Source organism: Bubalus kerabau, chromosome 15, assembly GCF_029407905.1.
Source record: "Bubalus kerabau isolate K-KA32 ecotype Philippines breed swamp buffalo chromosome 15, PCC_UOA_SB_1v2, whole genome shotgun sequence".
NCBI classification, from domain to species: Eukaryota; Metazoa; Chordata; class Mammalia; order Artiodactyla; family Bovidae; genus Bubalus; species Bubalus kerabau.
This window is the reverse complement of record NC_073638.1, coordinates 49682028-49703643: the sequence shown is the minus strand read 5'-3', so window position 1 is coordinate 49703643 and position 21616 is coordinate 49682028. Positions and strand designations below refer to the sequence as shown.

Below are 21616 nucleotides of genomic sequence, written 5' to 3'. Positions count from 1 at the left end.
CATCAATTTAATTTATTGGAGATTTAGAGAACACAAAAGAAACACATACAGTACTTGAGTTTCAGGTTTAGTATTCATATGCAAGGGGTTTTCCTCTAGCTCAGTCAGATAAGGAATCTGCCTGCAATGCAGGAGACCCTGCTTCAATTCCTGGATCAGGATGATCCCCTCGAGAAGGAAATGACAACCCAGTCCACTATTCTCACCTGTAGAATCCCATGGACAGAAGAGCCTGGCAGGGCTCAAGAGCCTGGCAGAGTTGCAAGACTCTGACATGACTGAGAGACTAAACCACCACCACCATTCATATTGCAAAAATAGATTAATTGTCCATGTTGTAAAAAACCGTGACATGTAAAGACTGGATAAGAAGAAATCAAATTGCCATATAAAATATAAAATTTATTAATTTTCCCAGCAAAACAAGCTAATACATAGATGAAGCAATTATTTTTGATACAATATTAACTTTAAAAATACATAAGGAATCAGATCAGTTCAGTTCAGTTCAGTCACTCAGTCGTGTCCGACTCTTTGCGACCCCATGAATCACAGCACGCCAGGCCTCCCTGTCCATCATCAACTCCCGGAGTTCACTCAGACTCACGTCCATCGATTCAGTGATGCCATCCAGCTATCTCATCCTCTGTCGTCCCCTTCTCCTCCTGCCCCCAACCCCTCCCAGCATCAGAGTCTTTTCCAATGAGTCAGCTCTTCGCATGAGATGGCCAAAGTACTGGACTTTCAGCTTTAGCATCATTCCTTCCAAAGAAATCCCAGGGCTGATCTGCTCTAGAATGGACTGGTTGGATCTCCTTGCAGTCCAAGGGACTCTCAAGAATCTTCTCCAACACCACAGATCAAAAGCATCAATTCTTTGGCGCTCAACTTTCTTCACAGTCCAACTCTCACATCAATACATGACCACTGGGAAAACCATAGCCTTGACTAGATGAACCTTTGTTGGCAAAGTAATGTCTCTGCTTTGGAATATGCTGTCTAGGTTGGTCATAATTTTCTTTCCAAGGAGTAAGCGTCTTTTAATTTTATGGCTGTAGTCACCATCTGCACTGATTTTGGAGCCCCCCAAAATAAAGTCTGACACTGTTTCCACTGTTTCCCCATCTATTTCCCATGAAGTGATGGGACCAGATGCCATGATCTTCGTTTTCTTAATGTTGAGTTTTAAGCCAACTTTTTCACTCTCCTCTTTCACCTTCATCAAGAGGCTTTTTAGTTCCTCTTCACTTTCTGCCATAAGGGTGGTGTCATCTACATATCTGAGGTTACTGATATTTCTCCCAGCAATCTTGATTCCAGCTTGTGCTTCTTCCAGCCCATCATAATTTCTCATGATGTACTCTGCATATAAGTTAAATAACAGGGTGACAATATACATCCTTGACCTACTCATGCTCCTATTTGGAACCAGTCTGTTGTTCCATGTCCAGTTCTACCTGTTGCTTCCTGACCTGCATACAAATTTCTCAAGAGGCAGGTCATATATATAAGGAATATATAGTTTCAAATGTGATTTAAAATAAGATTACACTTTTATAGAAACAAATGTTATTAAGGAACTAGAAATCAGCCCCAATATATTAAATATACCTTTTGATTTTAATCTAACAGAAATGACTTGAATTAATCAATGAAGTTATTAAAATACATTGTCATTCACAATTCAGTGCAATACAAACCATTCTTTTAATTGCATTTTTTGGGGAATGTGGTAACCTACTCTAAGGAAAATTAAATGTTCAGGATGAAATAGTCACTTTTTATAAGTAAGAGTCAGAGCTTTAAAACTCAAAAACATGTTTTATAACTCAAGAACATGATAATAAAATGTTATATATAGTCTCAAAAAGATATAAAGAACTATAAAAACAACTGCAAAGTATAATAGAGATACATCCATTTATATATAGGGATTTAAAATAATTTTATAAGGGCTTCCATACTTGCTCAGACTATAAAGAATCTGCCTGCAATGCAGTGTACACGGGTTCGATCCATGGGACAAGAAGATTCCCTAGAGAAGGAAATGACTACCCACTCCAGAATTCTTGCCTGGGGAATTTCATAGACAGAGAAGGGAGCCTGGTGGGCCTCAGTCCATGGGTCACAGTGAGTCTAACAGGACTAAGCGACTGACACATTCACTTTCACATGATAAATCACTACAAAAAGATGAAAAAAAATCCAGATATATTTTTGATATCTCTGGTAAAATTGACTTTTTATATAAAATCAGTAAATAAGAGTGGATTTCTACTTAATATCATATAGACAGAAGGACATTCTCTGACTGAGTAAAATACCAAAATCTTAAGTTAAAGCTCTGAAGTTCAGTTCAGTTCAGTTCAGTTGCTCAGTCGTGTCTGACTCTTTGCCACCCCATTAATCACAGGACGCCAGGCCTCCCTGTCCATCACTGTCTCCTGGAGTTCACTGAAGCTCACATCCACCGAGTCGGTGATGCAGTCCAGCCATCTCATCCTCTGTCGTCCCCTCTTCCTCCTGCCCCCAATCCCTCCCAGCATCAGAGTCTTTTCCAATGAGTCAACTTTTCACATGAGATGGCCAAAGTACTGGAGTTTCAGCTTTAGCATCATTCCTTCCAAAGAAGTGTTCCAAAGAACACCCAGAACTGATTTCCTTTAGAATGGACTGGGTGGATCTCCTTGCAGTCCAAGGGACTCTAAAGAGTCTTCTCCAACACCACAGTTCAAAAGCATCAATTCTTCAGTGCTCAGCTTTCTTCACAGTCCAACTCTCACATCAATACATGACCAATGGAAAAACCATAGCCTTGACTAGACAGACCTTTGTTGGAAAGTAATGTCTCTGCTTTTGAATAAGCTATTTAGTTTGGTCATAACTTTCCTTCCAAGGAGTAAGCATCTTTTAATTTTATGGCTGTAATCACCATCTGCAGTGATTTTGGAGCCCCCAAAAATAAAGTCTGTCACTGTTTCCACTGTTTCCCCATCTATTTCCCATGAAGTAATGGGACCACGTGCCATGATCTTCATTTTCTGAATGTTGAGCTTTAAGCCAACTTTTCACTCTCCTCTTTCACTTTCATCAAGAGGCTTTTTAGTTCCTCTTCACTTTCTGCCATAAGGGTGGTGTCATCTGCATGTCTGAGGGTATTGATATTTCTCCCGGCAATCTTGATTCCAGCTTGTGCTTCTTCCAGTCCAGAGTTTCTCATGATGTACTCTGCATGTAAGTTAAATAAGCAGGGTGACAATATACATCCTTGACGTACTCCTTTTCTTATTTAGAACCAGTCTATTGTTCAATGTCCAGTTCTACCTGTTGCTTCCTGACCTGCATATAGGTTTCTCAAGAGGCAGGTCAGGTGGTCTGCTATTCCCATATTTTACAGAATTTTCCACAGTTTATTGTAATCCACACAGTCAAAGGCTTTGGCATAATCAATAAAGCAGAAATAGATGTTTTTCTGAAACTCTCTTGCTTTTTTGATGATCCAGCAGATGTTGGCAATTTGATCTCTGGTTCCCCTGCCTTTTCTAAAACCAGCTTGAACATCTGGAATTTCAAAATTCACGTATTGCTGAAGCCTGGCTTAGAGAATTTTGAGCATTACTTTACTAGCGTGTGAGATGAGTGCAATTGGGCAGTAGTTTGAATATTCTTTGGCATTGCCTTTCTTTGGGATTGGAATGAAAACTGACCTTTTCCAGTCCTGTGGCCACTGCTGAGTTTTCCAAATTTGCTGGCATCTTGAGTGCAGCAGATTCACAGCATCATCTTCCAGGGTTTGAAAGAGCTCACTGGAATTCCATCACCTCCACTAGCTTTGTTCGTAGTGATGCTTTCTAAGGCCCACTTGACTTCACATTCCAGGATATCTGGCTCTAGGTGAGTGATCATAGCATCGTGATTATCTTGGTTGTGAAGCTCTTTTTTGTACAGTTCTTCTGTATATTCTTGCCACCTCTGCTGTGAAGTTAGTAAAAGTTAATTCAGGAAGATAACTACAAATATGTATGAAAATTCCAAAATATGAAACCTACTGTAAGGTTTTCATTACTTCAAGTAAAATATAGAATTTTTGTAGATCTGACACACTCTAGACAAAGGTAGTAGATTAATTGGTAGGACATATTTGCAATGTTTGGGGCAAGATTTACGTGAAAATATCCAAGAACATCCACAAATTCATAAGAAAAACTCAGAATCTACAAAAGAAAACTGAAAAGTATAAACAACCCATTTACAGAAGAGAAAAATGACAAAATACTCTCCAATATATGAGTAAACATTCAAACCCTGTAGTAATGAAGAAGGTAAAAATTTTAAAGATACAGAAAAACAATTTATGGGCCCAATATTAGCTAATAAAAAAATAGAAACATTACAATTGCCAGGAATATAAAGAAGTAAAGCAATATGATCACGTATTGCACAGTTGGAAAAACAAGAGACAAATTGGGCCATAATAGAGAATAATCCAGACTCACTAACTGTGAAGGACTTAATACACATGAGCCCGTAAATGCATGTGAGCACATATTAATAGGGAAGAAGAAAGTTAGAGCGCTTGGATGTGTGGAAATTTTGTCTCAGTAAGATTACACTAGGGAAAAAGAATAACAGAACACAGATCATAAAATATCTTGAACTATCTTTACACTTTCAGATGACCTTAATCTTTTCCGAGGGCAGGTATGAATTTGATGAAAGTTTCCTGGAGTTAAGGTTTGTAATTTGCTGCTCTCAGTTTTCAGATAGTTTGCACACAATAAATTGATTTGCTCTTAGTATTCTCACAGATTTCTCCAGGGAACTATTAATATATATTTGATTGTCATCTCAGGAATCTCATTTGATTGAGCTTCATCAGACAGTCTTTCAAGATCCTGTTTTCAAAAGGAAATCTCTGAACAGTGTTGGTGGGAATATAAATTGGTTCAGCCATTGTGTATGGAAAACAGTATGGAAGATCTTCAAAAAAATAAGAATAGAACTACTATACAATCCAGCAATTCTACTTCTGGATATTGTTCAAAGAAAACGAAAACGCTAATTTGAAAAGATACATGAAACTCTATGTTCATTGTGTCACCAATTTACAACAGCCAGGATATGAAAGCAAGCTAAGCGCCCATGCATAGATGAATGGATAAAAAAGATGTGGTATGCATATATATGCATGTCTATATAGATGTGGTACATGTATCTGTACATCTGCCTATCTATAAGATAGATTATAGAATATTACTCAGCCATACAAAGGAATAAAATCTTATCATTTGCAACAACAGGGATGGATATGAGGGTGATATACTAAGTGAAATAAGTCAAAGAGGGAAAACAAATACTGTATGATTTCACTTATATATGGAATCTAAAAACGAAAAAAAAAGCAAACAAAACAAAATAAAAATAGACTCATAGAAACAGGGGACAAATTGGTGGTTGCCAGAGGGGAGGGCCATAGGGGGAAGGACAAAATAGGTGAAGTAGATTAAGAAGTAAAAACTTCTGCCATAAAACAATTCATGGGGGGGTGTATAATCAATAATACAGGAATGACTTTGTATGGTGATGGATGATAATTATTCTTATAATAAAATTTCAGTTCAGTATCAGTTCAGTTCAGTCGCTCAGTCATGTGTGACTCTTTGTGACCCCATGGACTGCAGCACACCAGGCCTCCCTATCTGTCACTAATTCCCAGAGTTTACTCACTCATGTCCATTGACTTGGTGATTCCATCCAACAAACTCATCCTCTGCCATCCCCTTCTCCTCCCACCTTCAATCTTTCTCAGCATCAGGGTCTTTTCAAAAGAGTAAGTTCGTTGCATCAGGTGGCCAAAGTATTGGGAATTCAGCTTTGGCATCAGTCCTTCCAATGAATATACAGGACTGATTTCCTTTAGGATGGACTGGTTGGATCGCCTTGCAATCCAAAGGACTCTCAAGAGTCTTCTCCAACACCACAGTTCAAAAGTATCAATTCTTTAGCCCTCAGCTTTCTTTATAGTCCAACTCTCACATCCATACATGACTACTGGGAAAACCATAGCTTTGACTAGATGGACCTTTGCTAGCAAAGTAAAGTCTCTGCTTTTTAACATGCTGTCTAGGTTGGTCATAACTTTTCTTTCAAGGAGCAAGAATCTTAATTTCATGGCTGCAGTCACCATCTGAGGTGATTTTGGAGCCCCCAAAAATAAAGTCTGTCGCCATTTCCCCTGTTTCCTCATCTATTTGCCAAGAAGTCATGGGACCAGATGCCATGATCGTAGTTTTCTGAATGTTGACCTTTAAGCCAACTTTTCCACCATCCTCTTTCACTTTCATCAAGAGGCTCTTTAGTTCTTCTTCATTTTCTGCCATAAGGGTGGTGTCATCTGCATATCTGACGTTATTGATATTTCTTCTGGCAATCTTGATTCCAGCTTATGTTTCATCCAGCCCAGCGCTTCTCATGATGTACTCTGCATATAAGTAAAATAAGCAGGGTGACAATATACAGCCTTGACATACTCCTTTCCCGATTTGGAACCAGTCTGTTGTTCCATGTCCAGTTCTAACTGCTGCTTCCTGACCTGCATACAGATTTCTCAAGAGGCAGGTCAGGTAGTCTGGTATTCCCATCCCTTTCAGAAATTTCCAGAGATTGTAGTGATCCACACTGTCAAAGGCTTTGGCATAATTAATAAGGCAGAAATACATGATTTTCTGGAACTCTCTTGCTTTTTCGGTGATCCAGCTGATGTTGGCAATTTGATCTCTGGTTCCTCTGCCTTTTCTAAAACCAGCTTGAACATCTGGAAGTTCATAGTTCACATACTGTTGAAGCCTGGCTTGAAGAATTTTGAGCATTACTTTCCTAACATGTGAGATGAGTGCTAGTGTGTGGTAGTTTGAGCATTCTCTGACATTGCCTTTCCTTGTGAATGGAATGAAAACTGACCTTTTCCAGTCCTGTAGCCACTGCTGAGTTTTCCAAATTTGCTGGCCTATTGAGTGCAGAAATTTCACAGCATCATCTTTTAGGATTTGAAATAGCTCAACTGGAATTCCATCACCTCCACTAGCTTTGTTCGTAGTGATGCTTCCTAAGGCCCATGAGTTCACATTCCAGGATGTGTGACTCTAGGTGAGTGATCACACCATCGTGATTGTCTTGGCCATGAAGATCTTTTTTATATAGTTCTTCCATGTATTCTTGCTGTCTCTTCTTAATATCTTCTGCTTCTGTTAGGACCATACCATTTCTGTCCTTTTTGAGCCCATCTTTGCATGAACTGTTCCCTTGGTAGCTCTAATTTTCTTGAAGAGATCTTTAGTCTTTCCCATTCTGTTGTTTTCCTCTATTTGCACTGATCGCTGAGAAAGGTTTTCTTATCTCTCCTTGCTATTCTTTGGAACTCTGCATTCAAATGGGTATATCTTTCCTTTTCTCCTTTGCTTTTTGCTTCTTTTCTTTTCACAGCTATTTTGTAAGGCCTCCCCAGACAGCCATTTCCTCTTCTGTGTTTCTTTTTCTTGGAGATGGTCTTGATCCCTGTCTCCTGTACAATATCAGGAACCTGCATCCATAGTTCATCGGGCGCTCTATCAGATCTAATCCCTCAATCTATTTCTCACTTCCACTGTATAATCATAAGAGATTTGATTTAGGTCATACCTGAATGGTCTAGTGGTTTTCCCTACTTTCTTCAATTTAAGTCTGAATTTGGCAATAAGGAGTTCATGATCTGAGAGCCACAGTCAGCTCCTGGTCTTGTTTTCGCTGACAAGATGGAGCTTCCCCATCTTTGGCTACAAAGAATATAATCAATCTGATTTCAGTATTGGCCATCTGGTGATGTCCATGTGTAGAGTCTTCTCTTATTTTGTTGGAAGAGGGTGTTTGCTATGACCAGTGGGTTCCCTTGGCAAAACTCTATTAGCCTTTGCCCTGCTTCATTCTGTACTCTGAGGCCAAATTTGCCTCTTATTCCAGGTGTTTCTGGGAATAAGGTGTTTCTTCCTCCTTTTGCATTCCAGTCACCTAAAATGAAATGGACATCTTTTTTGGGTGTTAGTTCTGGAAGGTCTTGTAGGTCTTCTTAGAACTATTCAACTCTGCTTCTTCAGTAATTACTTGTCGGGGCATAGACTTGGATTACCGTGATATTGAATGGTTTGCCTAGGAAATGAACAGAGATCTTTCTGTCGTTTTTGAGATTGAATCCAAATACTGCACATCTGACTCTTTTGTTGACTATAATGGCTACTCTATTTCTTCTAAGGGATTCTTGCCCACGGTAGTAAATATAATGTTCATCTGAGTTAAATTCACCCATTCCAGTCCATTTTAGTTCACTGATTCCTAAAATGTTGACACTCACTCTTGCCATCTCCTGTTTGACCACTTTCAATTTGCCTTGATTCATGAACCTAGCATTCCAGGTTCCTATGCAATTTTGCTCTTTACAGCATTGGGCTTTGCTTCTATCACCAGTCACAGCCACAACTGAGTGTTGTTTTTGCTTCAGCTCTGTCTCTTTATTCTTTCTGGAGTTGTTTATCCACTGATCTCCAGTAGTATATTGGGCAACTACCAACCACGGGAGTTCATCTTTCAGTGTCCTATCTTTTTCAAATGCATAAAAATATTAAATCACTATGTTGTATACTTGAAACCATAACCAAGTAGGAACCTATAGCATCTTCCAAGGACAGAGCCCATCCTGTCCTCCACCTGTCTTTTGTTTCTAGAAAAACGTTAGCTTCACAGGTCTTTCTCTAGTTACAAAGAATAAATTTCATGAGAGAAAATGCAGAAAGAAAGGAAAACTATGAAGCAAGACAAGATAATAATAGTTTAGCCACTAAACAAAGTCAAGGACCTTTCACTTCCTCCTCAACGGCTATCGATAATATCGTGAGCCATGTCCTTTGAGCTGTTTTGCAGATACTGAAACCACCACTAGGAAGAAGAAGTTAACTATATGCTGATCACAAGCACAAAGATCCCAGACTCTTTGAAATCAGGTTGATGATGTTGACTCTGGATTAACGCACCACCAACCAATTACATTGAGATCTCTGCCTATCCACACCACATTGGTTCTACCCTCTTACAACTCAGATGCAAAATGATCATACAAGGGCAAAAGAGCAGTGGCACCAGAGTTCTAGGAAGAACCCCACTTGTTCCTGGAAAACTAAGACGTATACCTACACCCTCCTCCATTCACCTTGATCTTAAAGTCTTGCCTTAATCATCCCCTGGGCTTCCCTGATAGCTCAGTTGGTAAAGAATCAGCCTGGCATGCAGGAGACCTCAGTTCGATTCCTGAGTTGGGAAGATATGCTGGAGAAGGGATACACTATCTACTCCAGTATTCTTGGACCTCCTTTGTGACTCAGCTGGTAAAAAATCTGCCTGCAATGTGGGAGACCTGGGATCAATTCCTGGGTTGGGGAGATCCCCTGGAAAAGCAAAAGGCTACCCACTCCAGTATTCTGGCCTGGAGAATTCCATGGATTGTATAGTCTATGGGATTACAAAGAGTCGGACACGACTGAGTGACTTTCACTTTCACTTCACTTTCAATCATCCCCTAGGTGCCAATTTGATTTGTGAACTAAGTTCCTGCTTCTCCATTCTCTGGCAGTTGAATAAAACTTGTGCTGCTTCAGTCTCAGCTTAGGTTTAATTTTGACTATGCAAACCTGGAAGTGGAAAAGAACCTTCCTTGCCTAAACAGGGGGCCTCAGCTGGGCTAAGGCCCAAATAAGGGTCCATATGACCTAATTCATTAACAAAACTAGTATAATATTGTGTGTTAATCGTAATTCATTTAAAAAAAAAATACTACATTCTGCAATGGAGAAACACATAAGAGCTATCAATACAAGCTCTGGGGAGTTTAGAATATTAACATAGCTATTTCAGAAGCATGGGGCTTCCCAGGTGGCCCTAGTGGTAAAGAGCCCACCCACCAGTGCAGGAGACATGGTTCCATCCCTGCGTTGGGATGGCATGAAAACTCACTCTAGTATTTTTGCCTGGAGAATCCCCTGGACAGAGGAGCCTGGTGGACTATAGTCCATAGGGTTGCAAAGAGTCAGACACAACTGAAGTGACGTAGTACACACACATTCCAGAAGCACGTTGTTATTGCATTGTGTTTATTCTTGGCCCAGTCCTCTTTCAACTTTATGTCTCCTAAGGGATCCATCAGCCTCTCAAACAGAGGGGCCTCCTGAGCATTGGAATAGCCCATTAAAAAGTAGCCATAACTATCAAATTAACCACAGAGTCCTCACTGTTCCAGTGGTAACCACTGTCATATTTTTAAACCATTCCCACATATGCATATTGGCCTACATGCTACAATGCAAGACTATCATTTGAGGATTTGCAGAGAACAGCAGTTATCTTTTGTTATCATCTATGATATATCATGGGCTGTGAGATAGAATTCAAGATAAAGCATGTGAAAGTAAAGCAGGAAAGGAGGATTTATAAATTTATAAATGATGTTACACATTTATAAGAAACAACTGAGTGATGTCAGTAATGTGATTTGGTAGTAGAAAAGAGGAACCAAATAAAATTGCATATATAAATCTATGCATACTGTATCACTATTGTTTATGGAAGAGCGTAACTGTCTTTGGAAATTTCTGCTACAGGGAAGTTTCTGGTTATGTAACTCATAACCAGAAACAATTTTGAAAGCACATATTCTAAGAAGACAGTTGAAATAAATGAAGGGTAGTTAATGACTGTGAATAAACAAACCATCTCTGGTGAGTCAGAAGCCTTGAGAGCAAGATAATAGTCTGTGAAATTCTTAAGAGACTGTAAAGGATGTAGAGAAACATTACATCAACCATTCCTCAGAATCTACTGAGAGTTTACTGAGATTGTGCAAATTTCTTGGATATGCATAGTCTGATGGAGGAGATTCACTTGAAAATAAATGCACATAAAGCGTAAGGTAAGAGATCTAATAGAAATAGAGACTTAATAGCTGCGTGACTGAGGTACTAGAGATAAACAGAGGAGGCAAGGATAATTCTGATAATTCCTAATTTAATGGCTGGGTGGCTATTGTTGTCAGCAAAATAAGATACATTACATAGAAGAGGAGGGGAAAACTTATTGAATTAAGTTTGGAGTATCTTTGTGTGTAATTATTAAAATACCTTAATATAAAGTTTATAATGCATTCAACAAAGACTGTTTAGAAAATACAATGGCATTCCAAAAGAGTCAGCTCTACTGGAGTGGCAGATTTCAGCCAAGGGCAACGCTGACTGACTGAGAAACAGGCAAAATATCAAAGCCCAGAGTGTCAGAAGGAATTAGATACTTATATGGTTTAGAAGCAGATGGAATGAACGTGACAGCAGAATGTTAGAGAGGTCTTGAGCAGATATTCTGACTACCTAAGCAGATCGTCTGCTGAGGCTAATATAAAGAATGACTTTATTGAAACCAGTGAATTTCTCCAAAATTTCTTTCAACATAAGCATGAGAGAAGACAGAAGAACTTCTAGGTGGGAAGGGTGACTGTACAAGCAGACTATGATTTAGGGGTAGTTCTCCATAATTTCCTCATCTGTGTGCCACGTTCTAGGGCTCTGACAGGAAGCCTCTGTTGTTTAAAGCAAGGGGAAGTCACTTTTTCTTGGTATTGATTAGACATGCTATCATCTTATAAGTAAATTTATTGGAAACTAAAAGACTGTTTTTCCAATATTATTTTATATTTATCAAGATAAATTATTCTCGTTTGTAATGTGATTTTTTCTAGCTAAAAGGTATGGGTTTATTTCGAAGTGGGTTAACCTCTTGTATGTTTGATTCTCCCAGAGGCAGGTGTAAGAATGGAACCTGGCAAAATTTCCAAGAAGAAAACAATCATTTAAGGATTTTCAAAGAGCAGAAGTTTAATAATACTTGAAAACCTTCCATACTTGAATGTTCACTATTGTAGATTTTGTCTTAATTTTTTTTTTCTCTGTCTAGGTTACAGACTTTGTAACTTACATAGTAATTTCCAAAATTCTAGGATTCTAAATTTTAGCTAAAGTTAAGTTTTGAATTTTTTGCAAATATTTATGACTGATTTTACATTTTCAATTTCTTACAATAATACACTTCAAATGCTTACTCACATAGGTTGAGTGTATCATATGTTTAATAGAGGAAGACACATAACCAGGCAAGTTTTTTTTTTTTTTCATACAGATATTATGAAAACAACTATACAAGGAATCATTTCCATTAGGTATATTTCTCAATATATATTGACTTTCATGTAAATAGAATTCAGGTTCAGAAAGCAAGATATTGGGAACAATTATATACTAAAAAGCATAAGAAAAGTGGGGTGCATATTCCAGAATTACAGTACTAGGTAGAAACTGGATCTTAGGAAGGATAGGGCCGAGTTATCATAACTAATGAAGATGGTCAGAACAGGAGTCATCAGAAACTACTTTTGCTGCTAAGACCAAAAAAGCTGAATTTGTATTTTCCTTGCTCTTCCCTCTCATCAGGAAGGATGGATGCCAGAGTCAGAGGTAGGGCTGCCTTCAGCAGGGATTGTTGGCGTTCCAGAAACAAGGCTGAGCTTAGCAACACTTCTGTGCTTATTTGCAGCATGTATAGATCATTTGATAGCATAAAGAAATAAAGTATCCATTTTTTCCCCTTTTTACATGGTTGTGATATGCTGTCCATCTTCAGATCTTCTTAAGGAGTTAATCTAAAATAGGAAAAATTTGTATTTGGTTGATGATTAAGCCCTTATTGTCCTTATTTTCATAAGCTTTGTTTTTATGCTTTAGAGTTAGGTCTTGTTCTATTATGTGCTCTATGGATATGAGTATTATTAAAATAATGATTGCATTTTGAAATCCCTGTTAATTTTTGTGTGTGTTTATGTATGTGTATTCATACTTGATCTCAATTTTCTTAAAAAGACTTGACTTACTTCTTTTCTAAAACTGTTTATATCAGAATCCAACATTGCCTTTTGCACAATGATGAAGTTATTATGTTGCTAATTGATCCTCTAACAAGAAATACATGCTACAGGGAGAATTGGAAAAAAAAAATTGAAAACTCAGGAAAAAATATCTGAAATAAATAAACTAAATCTTTTCATTTGCAGGTGAAGATTCCAGGACTAAGAATGGGGATGTGGTTAATCTGATGATTGGCAGAGGTTTAGAAGAAGAGTCAGCCCTTCAAGCAGGTCATTTGCAGTGTGCCTGGATTCCACACATATAGGGCCTTCGGCAAAACAGTCTGTCATCCTACTTTCTGCACAGAGGGATTTGACCAGCTACTTTCTGTCTAAGCACGCAACCTATTGACTTTTAACATGGCAGACAATGCTACTCATCACTACATTTCATCTTTCTTCTTGGTTGGTATTCCTGGGTTGGAAGATTTTCACTGCTGGATCGGCATTCCTGTCTGCCTCCTGTTTTCCCTGACCCTGCTGGGGAACAGCATAATCATCATTACCATCAAACTAGAGCCAAGCCTCCACCAGCCTATGTATTTCTTCCTTGGCATGCTGGCAATGAATGATATGGCCCTTGCCTCTTCCACAGCCCCCAAGATGCTTGGCATCTTTTGGTTGGATGCACATTGGATTGACTTTGATATCTGCCTAGCACAGTTGTATTTCATCCACACATTTTGCATAACTGAGTCAGCCCTCTTAGTTGCCATGGCCTTTGATCGCTATGTAGCTATTTGCATCCCACTACAATATACAACCCTCCTGACAACAACAATGGTCATTAAAATGGGTCTAGCTAGTGTGGTCCGAGCTATCTTCCTGGTTTTGCCAGGTCCCTTTCTCATTAGAAGACTACCATATTATACCAAATATGTCATCAATCATGCCTATTGTGAGCACATGGCTGTGGTGAAATTGGCTAGTGCAAACACCCATGTTAACAGAACATATGGAATCTCTGTGGCCCTTTCAGTGATGGTATTGGACCTTGGGCTCATAGCCACATCCTATCTCAAAATCCTCCAGGTGGTGTTCCAGCTCTCCTCTCAGCATGCCCACTCAAAAGCACTGGGCACCTGTGCTGCCCATGTGTGCACTATCCTTTTCACCTACACACCTGCACTCTTTAGCTTTCTAACTCACCGCATTGGCAAGAAGGTGCCTCCAAGCGTCCATATCATTTTTGCAAGTTTGTACCTTCTGGTGCCGCCCACAGTCAATCCCCTTGTATATGGTGTCAAGACCAAGCAGATTCGTGACCGAGTGATTGGTCTCTTTTCCCCAAACAAAAAAATGTCTGAAAACTAAGATATTTAAAAACAAACCCATGGTGGTAGAATCTGTTTCATGAAGTCATAATACGTTAATAATAGTTACAACCTTGTCCCCAACATATTTTTTGATTCATCTATGGTTTTAATCAGTGATAGTTGATGCTGTACATTTATTTTTTTCTCTATTTTCAATTTTTATGCTTTCTTTCTTTTAGAACTAAAAGTGTGTTTCTTCACATTCACAAATATTAAATTATTGAAATACTTAGCATTTAAATAAATGTTAGCAACAATTGTTATCTGTTGTTAATATTACTTCACCTTCTATATTTATTCATAATATTTAGTAATATCCACTCGTGAAATGACTAGGTTAGTTTTTGTAACAATTTAAAACTTCTCAACATACTGGACATTGCCATTCTTGAAAATATTTTTTTCCATTTTTAATTGTTACATACTTTGTTTAAAAACTGTTGAGTAAAAATCATTTTCAAGTGTCTTTTTACTTATTATTTTAGTAGCAATGATGAATCAGCATGTCAAAAATGTAGCACATTTCTCTCAATGTTTTATATTTATTCCAATACATTTGCTCTTCTTTTAGGTATCATGATAGATTTTTCAGTCTCCTTATGCCTGATCAATATTATAATATTTTGTCAACCTCCTAGGCAAGAGTCACTTCTATTTTACTAAGGAAATGTCCAATCAGGGTAACCTGGTAACATGATTATGGATTCTCAGTAACACTTGAAATACTTAAACACTTTCACTTCACACTTGTGAAAATGCTATTTATCCATGTTCAGTTCCCTTTTCTTTGGCTTCAGAGAATATCAATTTTTCAGTCACATTCATCCAGTGCTGCTTGCAAACAATTTGCTTCCTAATTAGGAACATTAATTTTACTATGCATGTAATACAGAAGGTCCTACTTAAGACCCATCTATAAATGCTCTGTGCAAAATATCCTTTTACTTTTAGGATTATTTTATGGGATGAATGTTCATTGAATTGGAAATTGTTGATTCTTGACAAAGATTGGAATGTATTTTTCAAATACTTATTGGCCAAAGTATGTTTTCAAATGAATGAGCTTCCTAGCCTCTGACTTTTTTTTTCTGCTGTAGCCCTAATCTTACCTATTTATAACTGTATTCGTATCGCATTAACTTTTGTATGAATTACACTGCAAATAGCTTGATTCCTTACAATAATGTAAGTCTTCCTTTTTTTTTTTTTTTCAATGAGTATACGCTGAGTGGCTCTTATGTTGCTTCTGTTACTAATGACTGGCTGTGTTTCATTTTTGACTGTATAAATTCTGAGTTTCATCATTGATTAAACAGAGGAAATAGTTTTTATACTTTATAGTGTCAGAGCAAGGATTAAATTAAATGATGACTGAAACACAGTTATCACAGTAATAAATAATCTTCTTCCATATTATCATGAATAGTGCCAAGATAGGTACTGAAATTTGGAAGATCTGTTAGAAAAGATGTTTTTCCAAATACCAATAGAGTTCTGAAATAGATAGCTCTACAAAGATATCCTCTTAGTTATTCAACATTCTCCAAAATGGACATTTCACACTTATTCACCCACCCAAACCATCCTAAAAAATTTATAGTCTCAATAAGTAACACATCAAGTCACTTAAGTCAGTGGGAGAATCAGTTAATGTCATAAAGCATTTATTAGGTGTCAAATATTTGTCCAAATATATGAGAAACAAAGTAGTAAAAAATGAACTAATTTTTATTTTAAAAAATCAGCATATATCCCAGATAATAAAAAAAAAAGATAAATTCAAAGTAACAGTTTAAAAAATGTTCAGGTAATAATGGAATACCAAAACTACCACGAGGAGACAATTTTCTAAGGTATATTGGAGGAGATGCTAGGAAAAGGATGACTTGAATCTTGAAGAGTAATGATAACATATCCAGGTAGTAAGGGTGTCAAAGGTTTTCCAAGAGGCAACATCACAATGGAGGTGAATAGACACTGTATGGAAAGTAAAAATACATCCAGAAGAGAGTCATGGCATACTAAAAAAGGAGGATAAAACTTAAAGAAAAAAGCATAATTAGAAAAGCAGGAGGGGCATCCTATAAGAAAATATCTAATTTGGGGCACTGTGATGGTCATAGGTCACCGTGAGAAATAGAGTTGTACAATGAGAATGGTGAAAGGGCCATGCAATCTTGTATGCAGTGAATGACCTTGTCTCCAGGTGATAAATCTAGCCAAAAATCGGAATTTATTTAATTAAACACTACATTATACTTTGCACTTATAGAGCCTAATACTACTTTTGACCTACTTCACAGAATATGACTTTGTCAGATTCATGGGGCAATCTGTAGCATACAGGCTAAATCCATCTTGCTGCATCTTTTAAAAAAAAAAAAATTTATTGGATCATCATCATATCCATTGATCAATGTATTGTTGATGGAAGCTTTGACAATATAGGGGCAAAGTTGAATAATTAGGACAGAGATCATACAAAAAGTTTAAAATATTCACTGTCAATCTCTTTATATAAAAAGTTTGCTAATCTATAATTTAGAGCAACAACCCACTACATCATAAAGTGTTAGTTGAGATTCCCCAGTGACTCAGGGGTAAAGAATCTGCCTGCCAATGCAGGTGATGCAGGTTTGATTCCTGGGTCGAGAAGATACCCTGGAGAAAGAAATGGCTACCCACTCCAGTATCCTTGCCTGGAAAATTCCATGGACAGAGAAGTCTTTTGGGCAACAGTCCTCGGGGTCGCATAAGAGTCAGACATGACTTAGTGACCTAAAAACAACAAATTTTTGATCAGATATAGGTCTGTTTTTTCATTCATTGCTTCCTATATACACACATTCATGTGTGTAATTTATTTATTTATTTTTTGTGTGTGCATTATTTTATCTTTTATTTTATTTTATTTTTTTTACATAATTGTATTAGTTTTGCCAAATATCAAAATGAATCCACCACAGGTATACATGTGTTCCCCATCCTGAACCCTCCTCCCTCCTCCCTCCCCACATGTGCGTAATTTAATTTAGTTTAGTTCCAGGAACAACAACAGATTTCAATGACCAAAATGTGCATATATAATACAGAAAAAAAACAGTATCCTTTGAGAGATTAATAGATTTCCATTTTTAATAATAGCTATCAGTTCAGTTCATTCACTCACTTGTGTCCGACTCCTTGCAACCCCAAGGACTACAGCAGACCAGACCTCGCTATCCATCACAAACTCCCCGAGTTTACCCAAACTCATATCCATTGAGTCGGTGATGCCATCCAACCCCATCCTCTGTCATCCCCTTCTCCTCCTGCCTTTAATCTTTGCCAGCATCAGGGTCTTTTTAAATGAGTCAGTTCTTCCCATCAGAAGGCCAAAGTATCAGAGTTTCAGCTTCAGCATCAGTCTTCCAATGAATATTCAGGACTGATTTCCTTTAGGATGGACTGGTTGGATCTCCTTGCAGTCCAAGGGACTCTCAAGAGTCTTCTCCAACATCACAGTTCAAAAGCATCAATTCTTTGGTGCTCAGCTTTCTCTATTGTACAACTCTCACATCCATACAAGACTACTAGAAAAACAATAGCTTTGACTGACCTTTGCTGGCAAAGTAATGTCTCTACTTTTTAATATGCTGTCTAATTGGTCATAACTTTCCTTCCAAGGAGCAAGATCTTTAAATTTTTTGGCTGCAGTCACCATCTGCAGTTATTTTGGAACCCCCAAAAGTAAAGTCTGTCAATGTTTCCACTGTTTCCCAATCTATTTACCATGAAGTGATGGGACCAGATGCCATGATCTGGTTCTCTGGATGTTGAGCTTTCAGCCAACATTTTCACTCTCCTCTTTCACTTTCATCAAGATGCTCTTTAGTTCTTCTTCACTTTCTGCCATAAGGGGCATCATCTGCATATCTGAGGTTATTGATATTTCTCCCAGCAATCTTGAAACCAGCTTGCTATTCATCCAGCCCAGCATTTCTCATGATGTACTCTGCATATAAGTTAAATAAGCAGGGTAACAATATATAGCCTTGACATACTCCCTTCCTGATTTGGAACCAGTCTGCTGTTCCATGTTCAATTCTAACTGCTGCTTCCTGACCTGTGTACACATTTCTCTCAGGTATTCTCAACTTTTTCGGAATTTTCCAGAGTTTGTTGTGGTCCACACAGTCAAAGTCTTTGGCATAGTCAATAAGCAGAAATAGATGGTTTTCTGGAACTCTCTTGCTTTTTTGATGATCCAATGGATGTTGGCAATTTGATCTCTGATTCCTTTGTCTTTTCTAAAACCAGTTGAACATCTAGAAGTGCATGCTTCATGTACTGTTGAAGCCTGACTTGGATAATTTGGAGCATTATTTTACTAGTGTGTGAGATGAGTGCAACTGTGTGGTAGTTTGAGCATTATTTGGCATTGAATGAATTGAATGCAATTGAATGGAATGAATTGAATGCAATTGAATGAATTGAGCATTCTTAGGGATTGGAATGAAAACTGACCTTTTCCAATCCTGTGGCCACTGCTGAGTTTTCCAAATTTGCTGTCATATTGAATGTAGCATTTTCACAGTATCATCTTTTAGGATTTGAAATAGCTCAACTGGAATTCTATCACCACCACTAGCTTTGTTCCTACTGATGCTTCCTAAGGCCCACTTGACTTGACATTCCAGGATGTCTGGCTCTAGGTGAATGATCACACCATCGTGGTTATCTGGGTCATGAAAATCTTTTTTGTATAGTTCTTCTGTGTATTCTTGCCACCTCTTCTTAGTATCTTCTGCTTCTGTTAGGTCCATACCATTACTGTCCTTTATTGAGCCCATCTTTGCATGAACTGTTCCCTTGGTGTCTCTTATTTTCTTGAAGAGATCTCTAGTCTTTTCCATTATATTGCTTTCCTCTATTTCTTTCCATTGATCACTGTGGAAGGCTTTCTTATCTCTCCTTGCTATTCTTTGGAATTCTGCATTTAAATGGGTATATCTTTCCTTTTCTCTCTCTCTCTCTTTTTTTTTTTTTTCACTTCTCTTCTTTTCACAGCTGTTTGTAAGGCCTCCTCAGACAACCATTTTGCCTTTTTGCATTTTTTTTCCACTGGGGATGGTCTTGATCCCTGCCTCCTGTCCAGTGTCATGAACCTCTGTCCATAGTTTTATATAAGAATAAATATATGTAGTAATCTGTCTAGATATTTAAGTTTGTATAACCCTAGTAACAGAAACAGATAAAACTTTAACAGAAAAGACCAATTAGATTAATATCTCTCATGAATATAGATACATAAATCTTCAACCAACTGTTAACAAATAAAATCTAATAATATACTAAAAATATTACATTACATCCAAGTGAGTAAGATTGTGTGCAAGATTGGTTCACTATTTCAAAATCAATGAATGTTACCCATCACATCTTGAAGCTAAATCATATGATGATATGAATTGATGCAGTAAAAACTATTTGTGTGTGAGGGAGGGATAAAAATCCAACAGCCAGGAGGAAAACAAGATGGCAGAGGAGAAAGTGGACATGGAGTACCTCTCTCTCTATGGATGCATCATGAATACACCTTCAGACACAGAAATGCATGCAGAACACCAGCTGAGAGTGGACAGGAGTACCTGACCGGCAGAAAAGAATATACAGAAACACCCAAAACTCAGTAGGACCAAGTAACTAGGGGAAAAAATTAGGCATGTTAGTAGGACTGGAAGTGCCCTCAGTGGGTGGGGAAACTGAAGCAGGGGTCCAATCCCCACATTGGGGCAAAAGTCTGAGTCAGAGAAGAAACATTTTAATGTCAGAGTGAGACAGCTGATCTGTGGCAGCCTAAATGGAGTGAAAAACAGACAGTCCTTGTACAGCCATACATACTTCAGACAGGGACGCTGGTCCCCTGGAAGGTGCAGAGGCTAGGAGCTGGAGCTTAAGGATTGCTCCACAATCTCAGGGTGAGGGCTGCTATCTGTGGAGAGATGGATCAAGGGGATGTGAGGGAGGAGATTGTGGTGGGAAATGCCTGTGGAGGAAAGCTGGGCAGCCATGGAAACAAGAAGATACTGCCTTTCCTACTCTTCTTTTCCCCTTGCAGGTAATCTTTAATGTACATAAACTTCTTCACCTACCTCTATTTAACTTTATATATCTTTTCTTTCTTTCTTTCCTTTCCTTTCAACATATGTGTTAGTTTTGTTTTCATTGCTTTATTCCCCACTTGGCACCTTGCTTTAGTTTGGTTTTCCAGTTTGTTCATTAGTTAGTTTTGTTCTTGAAAGTGAAAGTGAAGTCGCTCAGTCGTGTCCGACTCTTTGCGACCCCATGGACTGTAGCCTACCAGTCTCCTCTGTCCATGGGATTTTCCAGGCAATAGTACTGGAGTGGATTTCCATTTCCTTCTCCAGGGGATCTTCCTGACCCAGGGATCCCACATTGTAGACAGGCGCTTTACCGTCTGAGCCACCAGGGAAGTGGTAAATAAAATTTTTTCTTTCCGTTGTGCACCAGGTCAATATATTTTATTTTTGTTGGACTGTTTTGACTTTGCTCATGGGTGTATATGTATATGTGTATATTCCATTATTTTAACTTTATTTGCCTGATTTTGTAACTGCCATTTGCCTGGGGTTCATCTTTGGTTTCTCATTTTGGGGTATTTGTTTTAATCTCACTATTGACATGACAAACTATTTGTAGAATCTTCGTTCCTGACCAAGGATCAAGCCCTTAGCCTTGGGAGAGGGAGCCCTGACTCCAAAATCCTAAACAACCAGAGAACTAATGTCAGGGAGTATCAGGTAGTAAGAACTCACACAAAGGAAACCACTTTAATACAAGTGGTTTGGGCATCACCCAACCACCAATAGTACACTGTGTAGGACATCTCATCTAAACAAACAAAACAAAAATACCAACCCAATCATCAGCAGACAGGATTACCACTTCACTTAGCCTTGTCCATCAGAGGAAAAACAAACAAACAAATAAACAAACAAACATATAACTCAGCACAAATCTCATCCCACAAGAAGCTTACACAAACAACTGGGCCAAACTTGAGAGGGGAGAGGAAATAGGCAAACTACCTCAAAAAGAATTCAGAATAACGATAGTAAAGATGATCAAAAACCTTGAAAACAAAAGGGAGAAAATACAAGAATCAATTAACAAAGACATAGAAGAATTAAAGAATAAGCATAGAGAGACAAACACAATTACTGAAATTAAAAATACTCTAGAAGGAATTAATAGCAGAATACCTGAAGCAGAA

At 38.1% G+C, this 21616-nt stretch overlaps 1 protein-coding gene across 1 annotated transcript; it reads left to right on the top strand.

Annotated features, from left to right (window-relative positions):
* The first annotated feature begins 13384 nt into the window (after window positions 1-13384).
* On the top strand, window positions 13385-14338 carry LOC129628004 (olfactory receptor 52P1-like). The gene has a single exon (XM_055547420.1). It carries the CDS (start codon window positions 13385-13387, stop codon window positions 14336-14338), a length of 954 nt encoding a protein of 317 aa, XP_055403395.1.
* The last annotated feature ends 7278 nt before the right edge of the window (window positions 14339-21616 follow it).

Excerpts from the sequence above, each read along its gene's own strand:
- LOC129628004 (XM_055547420.1), top strand. The coding sequence starts at position 13,385 with ATGGCAGACAATGCTACTCATCACTACATTTCATCTTTCTTCTTGGTT.